Source organism: Schistocerca piceifrons, chromosome 8, assembly GCF_021461385.2.
Source record: "Schistocerca piceifrons isolate TAMUIC-IGC-003096 chromosome 8, iqSchPice1.1, whole genome shotgun sequence".
Lineage (NCBI taxonomy): Eukaryota > Metazoa > Arthropoda > Insecta > Orthoptera > Acrididae > Schistocerca > Schistocerca piceifrons.
Genome location: NC_060145.1, coordinates 34,683,281 through 34,699,379, shown reverse-complemented (window position 1 = coordinate 34,699,379; position 16,099 = coordinate 34,683,281). Strand labels below are relative to the sequence as shown.

The 16,099-nt window shown below is 41.1% G+C and overlaps 1 protein-coding gene across 1 annotated transcript in view; it reads right to left on the bottom strand.

Moving 5' to 3' along the window:
• Window positions 1–16,099, bottom strand: part of LOC124711248 (pacifastin-like protease inhibitor cvp4) — a 124,460-nt gene that overhangs the window by 38,697 nt on the left and 69,664 nt on the right. Inside the window, exon 2 of the mRNA XM_047241218.1 lies at window positions 8,965–9,150. Coding sequence (XP_047097174.1) covers window positions 8,965–9,150 — 186 coding nt within the window. The remainder of the gene's footprint in view (window positions 1–8,964; window positions 9,151–16,099) is intronic.

Below are 16,099 nucleotides of genomic sequence, written 5' to 3'. Positions count from 1 at the left end.
CTTTAAGTGTCTCATTTCCTAATCTAATTCCCTTAGCGTCACCAGACTTAATTCGACTACATTCCATTATCCCCGTTTTGTTTTTGTTGATGTTCATCTTATATCCTCCTTTCAAGACACTGTCCATTCCGTTCAACTGCTCTTCTAAGTCCTTTGCTGTCTCTGACAGAATTACAATGTCATCGGTGAACCTCAAAGTTTTTATTTCTTCTCTATAGATTTTAATACCTACTCCGAAGTTTTCTTTTGTTTCCTCTACTGCTTGCTCAATATACAGATCGAATAACATCGGGGATAGGCTACAACCCTGTCTCACTCCCTTCCCAACCACTGCTTCCCTTTCATGCCCCTCGACTCTTATAACTGCCATCTGGTTTCTGTACAAATTGTAAGTAGCATTTCGCTCTCTGTATTTTACCCCTGCCACCTTACATAATGGAATACGCTGATATTGCTTCATTTTATACAAAGTGACTCTGCCGGCCGGAGTGGCCGTGCGGTTCTAGGCGCTACAGTCTGGAACTGAGCGACCACTACGGTCGCAGGTTCGACTCCTGCCTCGGGTATGGATGTGTGTGATGTCCTGAGGTTAGTTAGGTTTAATTAGTTCTAAGTTCTAGGCGACTGATGACCTCAGAAGTTAAGTCGCATAGTGCTCAGAGCCATTTGAACCAAAGTGACTTTACCTGCCCAAGCAGATCTAACAAACACTCCAGGTGGCTCCAGTAGTAGGCACGACTTTGTAAAGGTACGTTGTTTACAGTCCTGTTCCGTTCGCACAAAGGAAGGACACGCAGCAAAAGTGGATAATACAAGCAGCGAAAATAACAGAAAACTGTCTCTCCAGCTTTGTCAACGTCAGCGTAAACAAAAACGCGAGACTTAATCGAGTAACGTCTGGGTGGCAACTAAAGCAGCCAGTAAGAGGTCACTGTGTATAAATTAGCAGAGTACGTCCTGGACAAGGCAAGTAAATTAGATCAGCCCTTCCCCTCATTGTGATAGCGACGGAGCGTCGGGTCCAAGTGCCATTAGGAATGTAGTTCACTGAAAAACTTTCGCATTTCAACAGCAATTTTAATTAGTGTGATATGTAGTCAGACTGTTATATTCTGACCTCTCGTTCAACAGCCAGTGCAATCCGAAATTTGTTTCTCCTGTTTCTTTAATCTGAAAATAACTCTCGCATCATTATACAAGCGGGCCTGTGTGGCTGAGTGGTTCTAGGCGCTTCAGTCTGGAAATGCGCGACCGCTACGGTCGCAGGTTCGAATCCTGTCTCGGGCATGGATGTGTGTGATGTCCTTAGGTTAAAAATGGTTCAAAGGGCTCTGAGCACTATGGGACTTAACTTCTGAGGTCATCAGTCCCCTAGAACTTAGAACTACTTAAACCTAACTAACCTAAGGACATCACACACACATCCATGGCCGAGGCAGGATTCGAACCTGCGACCGTAGCAGTCACGCGGTTCCAGACTGTAGCGCCTAGAACCGCTCGGCTACAACGGCCGGCCCCTTAGGTTAGTTAGGTTTAAGTAGTTCTAAGTTCTAGAGGACTGATGACCTCAGATCTTAAGTCCCATAGTGCTCAGAGCCATTTGAACCTTTTTTTTTTTTTCATTATACAAGGGGCAGGTTTCTTAGCCACTTGCGGGTATTACTTTGTAAAGTCGTTGAATGGTGCAGAGTCAAATGCATTTTTTGAACAAAATTAACTCTCTGAAGTTTTACGAGTCACTCATACTCAAACATGGATACTATCTCCGGTAAATTTTTATAAATAAAAAAATTATGTATCAATTAAAGTCATTAGCATCTGTGCAAGTGGTATTTTCTTGAACATCACTTGACAATTGAATAAAATTTTCTTTGAAAATTCTTCCAAGAGGGGAAAATATTCGATCTTTTCATCTTTTGCATAGTCTATCAAAAATATTAATTCTCTTCACAGAACTTCCCCTCACGTTGAATGTCGTTTCCGTTCTTCTCTGCAGTACTCTCTTGTCTTCCTCAAGATTTCCAAAGTTTTCGAGAACATACGCACATTTCATTGGCCAACACTCTGTATGTAAAACCATCGACTTTTCAACGATAGGAACAATGCATTCATCTACATCTTCAGGCTTTCCTATTCTTTGCACTTCACTCTGGGACGTCTTGACTGCATGGACTAGACTCATTGTAATTTAGATTTTCTTTTGTTTCTTCCACCTCAAAACGCAATCTGTGCTGTTACAATGCGGCGCTGTTTCCAGTATTCTTTTTGTAAGCTGATTAATAGTCTAATTACTTAAAGACCTGGCTGCTACACAGTAAGTTATGTGTACTTCCATGTGGTTAGAGGCTCAAAATAAAGTGCTGAGGGCGTTGTGGCTCTAGTTCCACAGGTCCAGTATATGGCATAGTGATAGTATATTGTCTTATTTTGTTTACTACGTTTCTTTATTCTTCTCTTTAACAGTTTTTCTAGATGTTTGCTTTTATTATCAGCATTATTACTAGCTGAAAAATATCATAAATTCTAAACGTTTTACCACTCTCATGTTATGGAGCCCAATGCGTTAATACGCCCTTGAATGGGCACTCTTCCCTTCACAAACTTTATCAGTAAAAGTACCACCTCAGATGCATGTTTCTTCCATTTCACAAAAAGATCTGAAATAAGGGTCATTGATAGGTAAATAATATGGTAAATAATAACAGCAGAGCTAAGGATTCAAACCATTCTTAGTACCTTTACTTTCTCTACCATTAACTAAAGAATACTATGTGATCGACATTGTATTGATAACCTTGTTTTTGTTCTTTTTCGGTGACGCGGAATTACGTATGACAGACTCCTAACACTGGATATGGTACAATGAGAACTGACACCTCAACGTGTTAAGTTCGCACCTGGGCAACAGATACCTGCAATGTTCCACCCAAATTTGGTATTTAAATGAACTGTGACCGTTTACACACAAATGAATGCGCTTGTAACGTATCTAAGAAATTGTTTTACTGTAAAAAAGACATTGTAAAATATTTATAATGTAATGGAGGCCTTGGTACACACTGTTCCTACGCCGTGTAGAGGTAATATTAATGATATTTTCTGTATGATTCAAAATGGTTCAAATGGCTCTAAGCACTGTGGGACTTAACATCTGAGGTCATCAGTCCCCTATTCTTAGAACTACTTAAACCTAACTAACCTAAGGACATCAAACATATCCATTCCCGAGGCAGGATTCGAACCTGCGACTGTAGAAGTAGCGCGGTTCCGGACTGAAGCGCCTAGAACCGCTCGGCCACATCGGCCGGCTCTGTATGAAATTTAAGTAATTTTGTGATGATGTATTGTTTAGTGGATGTCACTAACACTTTTGTTTGAATAATTTTGATTGGAAAGAGCAAGAAGTTTTCGAATTTAGCTATGAAGGACCTGATTTTATATGTATACCTGTCCATTTGACCTTACGGGCATAGTTTGCAGTGTAAATTTAATGCCAACTGAAAGTTTTTATTGCGGTTCTGCAATTATTATTGCTTTAAATATCATTTCCAAGAAGATAATGAGAAATTTAAGTACCTTGCGTACCAGTTTGAACTACTATGAAGAAATAGTACGTTAAAAAATTCGATCTTTTTTTTCATAAGAAGGCGTTATGTTTTAAACTAGTTAACAGAAAGAAAACTGTGGTAATTTTGTTATCTCAGTTAGCTTAACAGACATCAGATATTTTTATCAGTTTTCACTTATAAAGGACAATTGAAAATTAACATATTAAACTTGCAAAAAAAGAACAACAAAAGATATTTCTTTATTGTGTGGGAGAGAATTACGTTTGCTGTTAGATGCCAATGATTCAAGTCTCAACTGCGCCATATTTTGATGAACGTAAATGAAAAAAGAAATAAGATCGAGTTGATCACCACTACTACAGGTGGTTGAAGGGAACTAGCGGACGCTAATGTAAACTGACAGTCTCATCATAACTTTTAAAAACTGTGAAAATTGCTGAATATTTCAGCACAAGTGTTCCAATATCTACTGGCCTTACATAACGATGTCTGACTTCGAATATTTCATAACTAGTTGTAATAGTAACCAGAGATATGCAGATAAACAAATTTCTTCAATAGACGTTCCAAAAGGATAGCTCACTAAAGCAAAAAAAAAACAAAAACAAAAAAAAACAGATACTGTATTTTTATTCTTTTATCAGTTTTTCCTACCAGCATACCAGCTTATTTAAATATGGAAATCAGATAATTTTGAATGTGGTTTGAGGTTTTGTAAAAGATTTATCTTTTATGTTTTATGAAAGATTAGACAAAGCGTTACTGTTGAAAGCTCTTCCTCTGCTGTTGCTGCCTTTTCTGCCCCTATGTACAACGAACTGTTTGTGCGTCATGAAGAAATTTTTCTCTGTCTAGAGTGGCCACAAAAAGTGTTCGTACCGCATATTTTCAGTTCGGAAACCAAGGTGTCTTGTCAGCAGGGATGTAGACGAGTATATGATGAGAGTAATGTAGAGATTTTGAACAAGATGGCAATGTGCCGTTAGATGGAAGAAAATTGCATGATCTCACAATAGGTTAAGTACATTCTTGCCCACTCATGAAATTATTTTAATCGAACAGGAAGTGTAGTAACTAGCTTGTTTCTTGTTTACCAGAACGGAAGATAATGGGCTGGCAGCAATGCATTTCCGGTCTTGAGTTAGATTTATAAAAATATAAAACACAGCATAAACAAGGTGAAACGGTAATATAGGAATAGTTTGTAAAATTATTGAAGAGTATGATTGTACATTGAAGACAAAATGATTATTGAGTTACAAATAAGAAAGTTCGTAGTAAATTTTACAAGAAGTAAGAATTACTTCGCTATTCTAAGTTGTGAACCCCACTGGAAGAAGTAAACTGGGAGCTAGACATGGTATGTTGATGGAGTTGGTGGATAGAATCACCGGAAGAGTAAATAGCAAGAGATATGGTACTTGGAATAGTGGTGTCTAAAATGGAGGCCAGACAATAGTTATGCAGAAACGGAAAGTAGAAGGGTACATAAAATGACAAAGGATAGGAAAGAATGTGTTAGACTGTGTAGGAAGGATAAATGTCAGGATGGATTTTCTAGCTTAGAAGGGGAACCTGTGGAAGTTACAATGGATGCCGAGGGTGCCCAGATATGGTCGTGGGGTTGGTTTGGTATTGACAAGACAGCGTTTATGGTTTGGTTATTAGTAGAGGGGGTGGCAGTACGGTCAAGGAAGTATGAAGATTTTAAATGGCAATGAGGAGGGAGAGGAACTGGACGAGTTGGTAAGGGATCCGAGTGGGGGAGAGAGAGCGGACGTTGTAAGGAAGTGGAGTGCGTGGCGCTAGAATATTTTATGGTTTTAGGAAACAAAAGAAAAATTCGGAGTAGGTATTAAAATCCATGGAGAAGAAATAAAAAGTTTGAGGTTCGCCGATGACACTGTAATTCTGTCAGAGACAGTATAGGACTTGGTACAGCAGTTGAGCGCAATGGAGAGTGTCTTGAAAGGAGAATATAAGATGAACATCAACAAAAGCAAAACGAGGATAATGGAAAGTAGTCGAATTAAGTCGTGTGATGCGGAGGGAATTAGATTAGGAAATGAGACACTTAAAGTAGTAAAGGAGCTTTGCTATTTCGGGAGCAAAATAACTGAGGATGGTCGAAGTAGAGAGGATATAAAATGTAGACTGGCAATGGCAAGGAAAGGATTTCTGAAGAAGAGAAATTTGTTAATATCGAGTATAGATTTAAGTGTCAGGAAGTCGTTTCTGAAAGTATTTGTATGGAGTGTAGCCATGTATGGAAGTGAAACGTTTACGATAAATAGTCTGCACAAGAAGAGAATAGAAGCTTTCGAAATGTGGTGCTATAGATGAATGCTGAAGATTAGATGGGTAGATCACATAACTAAGGAGGAGGTATTGAATAGAATTGGGGAGAAGAGGTGTTTGTGGCACAACTTGACTATAAGATGAGATCGGTTGGTAGGACATGTTCTGAGGCATCAAGGGATCCCCAGTTTAGTATTGGAGGGCAGCGTGGAGGGTAAAAATCGTAGAGGGAGACCAAGAGATGAATACACTAAGCAGATTCAGAAGGATGTAGGTTGCAGTAGGTACTGGGAGATGAAGAAGCCTGCACGAGATAGAGTAGCATGGAGAGTTGCATCAAACCAGTCTCAAGACTGAAGATCACAACAACAGTAATGTCTGAGTAGAATGGAATTCCACCTGTCGTTGGCATAGTCGAGAGTGGGTCAGATCAATGGTGAGTATATGAGCACAATAGTGCACGCATCCAATCCATGTTTCTAGCAGTTAGAAGTTTCAGACCACAGTAGGGCTTCTGTTGGATGGTTATTAGTGCGATTGACATAGCATGTAATGTCCGAGGCTTACAAGGAGACGGCACGACGGTAGGGTCGGGGATTTGTCCGAAACTTTGTGTGGTGAAGGAGGACCCCTAACACCTCACGTGGTTAAAATATTGGGACGCACTACCCGGAAAATCCCGGGAAAAAATCTATTCAAAGTTTCTTAGGTGCCGTATGAGTATAAAATGTTAGCGCATTGCCGAGGCGCCGTCTGGCCTAGATGTTTAGGGCTCGGACTCTTACGCTAGAGGTCTCGGGTTCGGTTCCTTCTCCGGCACTTTTTTTCCTTCTGTTTCATTTTCTTTTGTTATTACACCAATTATTCAGAAAGTTTCTCAAACCTACATTATCTTTAACAAATTAGTTACATTATTGAATAACAATTATTTTCTTTTTGTCCAACAACACAATTCATGGCGATGGGTTCTCCATTTTTCATTGTAAAGTATATGAGGAGAAACCTTGGGTTTTTAATCAGAATAGCAAAGTCGATTGGGAAACATATAATAATTATAAACAAGAACCACAGTGGTTATTATCGCAAAAACAAACAAAGCAATAGTTTTTGCGACATCTTGAGCAACATATGAAATCGGATTTTTTACAGTCACAGGGCGTTTGCAATAAATCTGTACAAAAACATGTCCCATTAACATTTACGAAAATGTTTTGAGTTTCTGATAATTTTGAAGCAAACCAGGAGTATTGGATCACGTCTCAGAATATTGGTGACGATAATTGATGGTGAATTAAAGAATGAATTTTTATACAGTCTTCCCGGGAATTAATTTCACGATTCTCCTGTAACAATGCGCTGCAATTTTGCGAGCAACAGAAGAAAATAAATGTGCGAAAGCAGGAATCGAACTAGAGACCTCTGGCATAACGGTCCGAACGCTAACCATGTAGGCCAAACGGCGACTCAGCAGTGGACTAACATTTTATACTCATACGGCACCTAAGAAAATTTTGGATCGATTTTTCTCGGGATTTTCCGAGTAGTGCGTCCTAATACGAGGGTCAGTCAAAAAGTAATGCCTCCTATTTTTTTTTTCTACGTTTAATTGTCAGGAAATTTAAATGCAATTACATAGGTTGAAAACCACAACATTGAGGATCATTTTGTCATTTTTCAATGTAATCTCCGCCCATCTCTACAGTTTTGGTCCATCTTTGAACAAGGGCATGTATCCCAGCACGGTAAAAATCACAGCTCTGCTTCCTAAGCCATTGACGCACGGATGTTTTGACGGCCTCCTCATCTTCAAAATGAATCCCACGATGAGCTTCTTTTAGTGGCCCGAACAGATGGAAGTCTGATGGTGCCAGGTCAGGGCTGTATGGGGGATGGGGCAAAATTTCCCATCCAATTTTGACAATCTCGTCAGAGGTGTGACGACTGGTGTGTGGTCTTGCATTGTCATGCAAAAGAAGAACATCTGCCATTGATTTTGTTGGGCGAACTCGCTGAAGACGTGCTTTAAGTTTGTTGAGGGTTGTGACGTATTGAACAGAATTTATTGTGCATCCCTGCTCCAAAAAATCAACCAGAATCACACCCTCTGTATCCCAGAAAACTGTTGCCATAACTTTCCCTGCCGATCGCACAGTTTTGAATTTTTTCTTCCTCGGCGAGCTTGTGTGACGCCACTCCATTGACTGCCTCTTTGATTCGGGTTCAAAAAAATGCACCCATGTTTCGTCCCCGGTCACAATTTTTTTCAGAAACTCATCTCCCTCCAAACGGAAGCGCTGCAAGTGTTGGGAGGCTATTGTTTTCCTTGCCTCTTTATTCTGATCGGTTAACATTCTTGGAACCCACCGTGCACAAACTTTTGAGTACCCCAATTGTTTAATAATCGTGATCACACTGCCTTTACTAAGAGAAATAATGCGACACACTTCATCTGCAGTCACCCGACGGTCACCACGAATGATGTCATCAACTTGCTGAATGTTGTGTGGAGTCACTGCACTCACCGGCCTGCCGCTCCGCTTTTCGTCAGTCAACGGTGTTTGCCCTTCAGCTTCCTTACAACGACGAACCCATCGTCTAATAGTGCTGACATCCACTGTCACAACACCATACACCTTCTTCAGTCTTTCATGAATGCGTATGGGCGTTTCACCTTCTGCATTCAAGAATTCAATCACACAACGCTGTCTCAAACGAACATCGATGTCGGCCATCTTACAAACTTCTGCTGTGCTGCCACCTGTTGACACAGAAAGTTACTACTGCAGTGGATTGCAGAAGAAGGTTTGAGGAATGGCGCCAAATTCAAATTTTTCACTTAACTTAATTTCTTTAAGTAGAAAAAAAATGGGAGGCATTACTTTTTGACCGACCCTCGTATTTTAACCACGTGAGGTGTTAGGGGTCCTCGACCCCACGGTCGTGCCGTCTCCTTGTTAGGCAGAAGTATTCTAGGATGTTGTCAAGATAGGACGGACTTAGATGTTTAGACAGAAGTCATGGGGTGGAATCTTTGTTGACTGAATCACTAATGAGACGACAGTTGGGGCACGGTCGCGCCCTGAGAGACAGGCCTCACCCCTCCTGAAGCGGCGGTGCGCGGCGGCTGCGGCGGCGACGGGCGTCGGCAGGTGGCAGAGTCTGGTGGTGCAGGTAGCTCGGCTGCGTAGGCCGCTGCCGGGGCACACGCAGTAGTTGCACGCCCGCCGGAATACCTTCCCGGGACGGCACGTCTCCTCGTAGGCGCCGAGCGCGTTGCCCGCCACTGTAGACACACACACAAGTCACCGTGTCACATCTGTGAAATGGACGCAGCCGCTGCACGTCTTACTGGGCAGCTGGTGGACGCCCCCACCCCAATGGGCACAGGCACCTCATCAAGCTACATCTACAAAAGGGGTGCCAGACCCCCCACTGTCACAAACAATTCACCAAGCCACATCTAGAAAATGGGAACAGCTGCTGCACCTCTTACTGAGTACCTGTCAGACTCCCCCCTCCCCCACTGTGCACTCACAACTCGCCAAGAAACATCTACATCTGTGCTACGATAAAAAAAACATGACATACGAATAAATGTTAAGCGTGAAACTTCGTGGCAGATTAAAACTGTGTGCCGGACCGAGACTCGAACTCGTGAACTTTCCCTCTCGCGGGCAAGTGCTCTACCAACTGAGCTGCCCAAGCACGACTCACGCCCCATCCTCACAGCTTTACTTCTGCCAGTACCTCGTCTCCTACATTCCGAATTTTACAGAAGCTCTCCTGCGAACCTTGCGGAACTAGTACTCCAGAAAGAAAGGATATTGGGGAGTTATGGCTTAGCCACAGCCTAGGGGATGTTTCCAGAATGAGGTTTTCACTCTGCAGCGCAGTGTGCGCTGATACGAAATTTAATGGCAGATTAAAACTGTGTGCCGGACTGAGACTCGAACTCGGGACCTTTGCCTTTCGCGGGCCAGTGCTCTACCAACTAAGCTACCCAAGCACGACTCACGGCCCGTCCTCACAGCTTTACTTCTGCCAGTACCTCGTCTCCTACCTTCCAAACTTTACAGAAGCTCTCCTGCGAACCTTGCAGAACTAGCACTCCTGAAAGAAAGGAGCACTTGTCCGCGAAAGGCAAAGGTCCCGAGTTCGAGTCTCGGTCCGGCACACAGTTTCAATCTGCCACGAAGTTTCATATCAGCACACTCCGCTGCAGAGTGAAAATCTCATTCTGGAAACATCCCCTAGGCTGTGGCTAAGCCATGTCTCCCCAATATCCTATCTTTCAGGAGTGCTAGTCCTGCAAGGTTCGCAGGAGAGCTTCTGTAAAGTTTGGAAGGTAGAAGGCGAGGTACTGGCAGAAGTAAAGCTGTGATGATGGGCCGTGCGTCGTGCTTAGGTAGCTCAGTTGGTAGAGCACTTGCCCGCGAAAGGCAAAGGTCCCGAGTTCGAGTCTCGATCTGGCACACAGTTTCAATCTGCCACGAAGTTTCATATCAGCACACACTCCGCTGCAGAGTGAAAATCTCATTCTGGAAACATCCCCTAGGCTGTGGCTAAGCCATGTCTCCCCAATATCCTATCTTTCAAGAGTGCTAGTCCTGCAAGGTTCGCAGGAGAGCCTCTGTAAAGTTTGGAAGGGAGGAGACGAGGTACTGGCAGAAGTAAAGCTGTGATGATGGGCCGTGAGTCGTGCTTCGGTAGCTCAGTTGGTAGAGCACTTGCTCGCGAAAGGCAAAGGTCCCTAGTTCGAGTCTCGGTCCGGCACACTGTTTTAATCTGTCACGAAGTTTCATATGAGCGCACACTCCGCTGTAGAGTGAAAATCTCATTCTGGAATGTTAAGCGTATTTCGTAGGAAATAAATTTCAGGACCATAGCAAGGAGATTTCAGAGAACAAAAACCAATCTCAGTACTTTGTGAAGAATATTGCAAATTTCTAAACTGGCATAACCAAGAGAAGCACCGTGTAAATGAACATACACTGACGATCTAAGTAGTTACGACCACTTACTTAATAACGTGTTGGTCCATCTTTACAAAGCGCTACAGCAGTGATTACACAGGGCATCGATTCGACAAGTCCTTGACAGATTTCTGCAGTTATGAGGCATCAGATGTTTATGCAAGGTTACAAAATTCCTATACGTATTACAGGCCAGTGGTTTGTGAGCGTGAACTGCTGCCTGATAGCGTCGCAAGCGCGCTTCGTCAGTTTGAGATCAGGTGAATTTGGTGGAAAAGTCATCAACTTCATTGTCACTCTCCTCAAATCAGTGTAGCGACGTTCAGGCTTTCTGACACTGTCAGTTATCCTCTTGGAAGATTCCATCCCTGCCATCACAGACATGAAGCTACGCTGGTGACTACATTAATGTTCAAGCAGCCCAGAGCTGTATAACTCACACATGTTCCTGGGGCGAACTCTGTTTTACATATTTTTGTAAAAGCCAAAGTCGCTTGATTTTTAAGACCTTTATTCCAATACTAGTCTTTTAACATAGTTACACTTTGTTCTCAAAATGTCAAGGACACATGTATGTGAAAATACTCGCAATGTGTAATGCCAGTCTGAAGACGACAGCACGATTCCGTCGAAACTAGTAATTGGAATGAAGCGATCTTAGCTTTCCCAAAATATGTATACGAGGGTTAGTACTTAAATAGTGGCAACTATTTATTCACAACCGATACTAAGGAGTTACATGTCTGCACCTGCTGGAAACGGGTTCTACACAACGCTGGTGACTACTTTGAAGGACAGTAACAGGTGCAAACATGTAGCTCTTTTGCATCGGTCGTGAATAAGTAGTTGCGACTATTTAAGTTCCGACCCTCGTATATATACCACAAAACTGTCATGGTGGCTTCGATTACTGCAACAGATCCCACTGAAGCTGAGATGAATCTCTCCCATCATGTGATACTGCCTTCACACCAGCCTGTGCCTTTGGTGCCGTGCTTGTCGTCAGTAGCAGTTCACAGAAGTTTCAGCATATCTGAAAACGACCATCAACCTGGTGTAACAAGAAACGTGAATCATCTGACCAGGTGACAGGTTTCCATTCATTCATGGTTCAATCACGATGATGCTGTGCCCACTGCAATTGTAACTGAAATGTCGATGGACCAACACTGGAACACACAGGGATCATCTTCTGCCGAGCAAGATGTTCAATGATGTGCGGTGAATGGTGTGATCCAAAACACTTGTGCCTCTCTACAATCTCATCCGATCTACCACAGGACACCTCTGCCCTGCTTTACGGAGTAGGCACCTTCAAGACGTTGTCGCTAGGCCTGGTCTCACTGTCGCTGCACAACTATACTTAGACACCAAGACAGTTGCAAGCGAACAGCCAACCCATTTCGCTATTTCCAAGAAGCTCATTCCCAGATGTTGGGCCGTAACTATCTACCATTTATCAAAGTCGCTTATTTCAGTGGATTCCCCAGTTTACACAATAACCCATATTGTCACTATAATGGTTCCCCATTCGTCTCTACTACGCATATATGCTGGTCTACTATAGGTGCAAATGAAACGGATAAGCAGGGGACAATGAAACAAGCAAATAGCCCTAATAAAAATGGGCACGATAGCTACCATCTCGGAAAGTATCTGTATCTGCTTTTTGTTGCCTTATGAAGTCTTCTACATTTTTGTATTGTGCAAATATTTGTCAGAACATTACCTAGCATATGAATGCAGCGTGAACACCTCGTATATTGACACACTTGTGTCATTATTTAATGAACTGTTCACCATTTTGCCAGTAATTTCATTTATATGTTGATTACCAATGCTTTTAATAATCGATTCTAGATACATACATACATACATTAATCCTTTCTCCATAGATCATGAATACGACATTTCGCAATGATAAGTTTTCTTTACACAAAATAGTTGAAAATTTTTTTTTACAGTTACTACTTCATATCTAAGAATTCATCTATTGAGTAGCAGGAGTTGCCATTCAGAAAGTCTTTTAATTTGCTTTTAAATGTTGGTTGACTATCTGTCAGACTTTTTATACCATTTGGCAAATGACCAAAGATTTTTGTGGCAGCATAATTCACCCCTTTCTGTGCCAAAGTGAGATTTAATTCAGAATAGTGAATATCATCCTTTCTTCTAGCGTTGTAGCTATGCACTTCGCTGTTATTTTTGAATTGGGTTGGGTTATTAATGACAAATTATGTCATGAATATATCAATTGAGAAGGTGCTGTGAATAACACGAGTTCCTCAAGTACATGTGTGCAAGGTGATCTTGGGTGGGCTCCAGCTGCTATTCTGATTACACACTTTTGTGCAATGAATACTTTATCTCTTAATGACGAATTGCCTCAAAATGTGATGCCATATGAAAGCATTGAATGAAAATAGCCATAGTAGGCTAATTTACTGATATGTTTATCACCAAAATTTGCAATAACCATAATAGCATAAGTAGCTTAACCTAACCGTTTCAGCAGATCATCTATGTGTTTCTTCCAATTCAATTTCTCATCAGTGCACACACCCAGAAATTTTGAGTAATCTACCTTAGCAACAGACTTCCGTTTATAGTCTATATTCATCAATGGTGTTATGCCATTTACTGTACAGAATTGCATAAAATGTGTTTTCTCAAAATTTAGTGAGAGTCCATTTGCAGAGAACCACTTAATAATTTTCTGGAAGATATTATTTGCACTTTCCTCAGCTAATTCTTGCTTCTTGGGTGTGATTACTATACTTGTATCCTCAGCAAAAAGAACTAGCTGTGCATCTTTATGAATATAGAGTGGCAAGTCATTAATATATATTAAGAACAATAAGAGACCCAAGACTGAACCCTGTGGGACACCATTCTTGATACCTCCCCAGTTAGAGGACTCTGTACTGATTGGCGACTCCATGGAGTGTTCTGTACACCATGACCAAATAATGGATATAATTGGAAGGAGAATCAGCATTGGTCGTTTTTTTTTTTTATTATCCGCAAAATCGATTTTAGGCCACTTAGTGACCATCCTCAGTGCTGTAATATACAATTAAAATTAGTAGGCACTAGTATCAACAAGCTTAGAGAGATCACATAAACTCACTCTAAGTTTGTTGATACCAGTGCCTACCAATTTTAATTGTGTATTACAGCACTGAGGATGGTCACTAAGTGACCGAAAATCGATTTTGCGGATAATAAAACAAAAAAATACGACCAATGTGGACTCTGTACTGTTAATTGTCAACCTTCTGCATTCTTCCAGTTAAGTATGAATTAAACCATTTGTGCACTGTCCCACTCACACCACAATACTTACGCTTATCTAGAAGAATTTCATGATTCACACAATCAAAAGCCTTTGAGAGATCGAAAAATATCCCAATGGGTGATGTTCGTTTATTCATTGCATTTAATATTTGATAAGTGAAAGCATATATAGCATTTTCTGTTGAAAAGCCTTTCTGAAAACCAAATTGACATTTTGTTAGTACTTCACTTTTACATATGATGCTACTCTTGAATACATTACTTTTTCTAGAATTTTGGATAAAGCTGTCAGAAGTGAGATTGGGTGGTAGTTGTTAGCATCAGATCTATCCCCTTTTTTATGCAATGGTTTAACAACAGCATATTTCAGTCTATCTAGAAAAATTCCCTGTTTCAGCGAGCTACTACATATGTGGCTGAGAATCCTACTTATTTGTTGGGAACAAGCTTTTAGTACTCTGTTGGAAATGCCATCAATTCCATGTGAGCTTTTATTTTTGAGTGAATTTATTATTTTCCTAATTTCAGTAGGAGAGGTGGGTTGAATTTCAATTTTATCACATTGTGTAGGTACTGCCTCCTCCATATACTGCCTTGCATTTTTAATGAATAGCTAGAACCTATTTTCTCTGCAACACTTAAAAAATGACTACTAAAAATGTTTTCTACTTCTGACTTCTTGTTACCAAAGTTTAAAAGTGGTCGATCACGTGTGTTAGGGGACACCAGAACTAAAAGAAAACCGAAGGACGCTTCTGTCATGAAGACGTAAATAATTTTTGCACCAATAAGTAACGAAAAGTGGTCGTCATTTAACACGAGCGCACTTGCATGATAATACTAACTTATTTATTTATGAACAAACTTTTATTTGTAACTACTATAAATGATCTTAGTGTGACAGAATATTTATAACATTTCATTATGTAAATATTCTTGTAATGTATTAGTTCAGTCCGATAAGTGGTCAAGTTGAATCAAATCATGTCTGTAGAAATTAAGCTGTGAGGCATGAAAGCAGATGTGTGCGGAGGAACCCTATGACTACATTGTGCTGTTCTTTTTAAACAAACCCGTGCGTACCCAAGTACGTAAAGTACGAGTAACTGCAGGTAAAGAGGCAACTGGTTTATTGGTATGGGATGCTGTTTGGAAGAACTATTACACTAGCAGCAACCGTTAGGTACTGTCGCAGGGTAAGTTGGAGTAGGTTAAAAAGGAAGGGCAGCTCACTCGCATCCTGACAAAGAAACTGTTACCTCCGAAAGCCAGCAAGCATATCAGTTTTACTTTTACATCTGTCTATCGCCAACAGTACAAATTTCAATCATTTTTCTGCTAAAGATATGCAGTGTTATGCAGTGAGTAGTGCAGATCATTTTCCTTCTATAAATGTATTCGCGAAAATCTTTCACAGTCAGATCCACTGTTGAAAATAACTTACGTAGCCGAGTAATAGTATAGCGAGTCTAAGCATACGGGATTTGACTGCCTTGACTCAACACAATGATTAACACGAACAGCCAAACAGTTACGAACGTTTGACATTGTGCATTATTTCTTGTTGGTAAACCACATTAACTGGGAAGAGTATATTCTCGAATTTTGTATCAACTTTGGCTGTTCCAAACCTAAAGCTTCTTCGCGAAATCATTTCAAAAATTTCCTACATATTATTCAATACTTTATTTGTTGCTGCTTTCTTCATTCTCCTTTACAACATTACTTGTTTACGCTAGATTACGCGGAAAGAGCAGCAAGAGAGGGGAAGAAAACCAATGTGAACTCCGTGTGCAAACCGGGGGGAGTCATTCCAGATGTGGAAAGGGTCCTTCCGGATGCCATGAAGGGTACAGGGTGCACCCATCTGCAGGTGGTCGCTCATGTCGGCACCAATTATGTGTGTCGCTATGGATCGGAGGAAATCCTCTCTGGCTTCCGGCGGCTATCTGATTTGGTGAA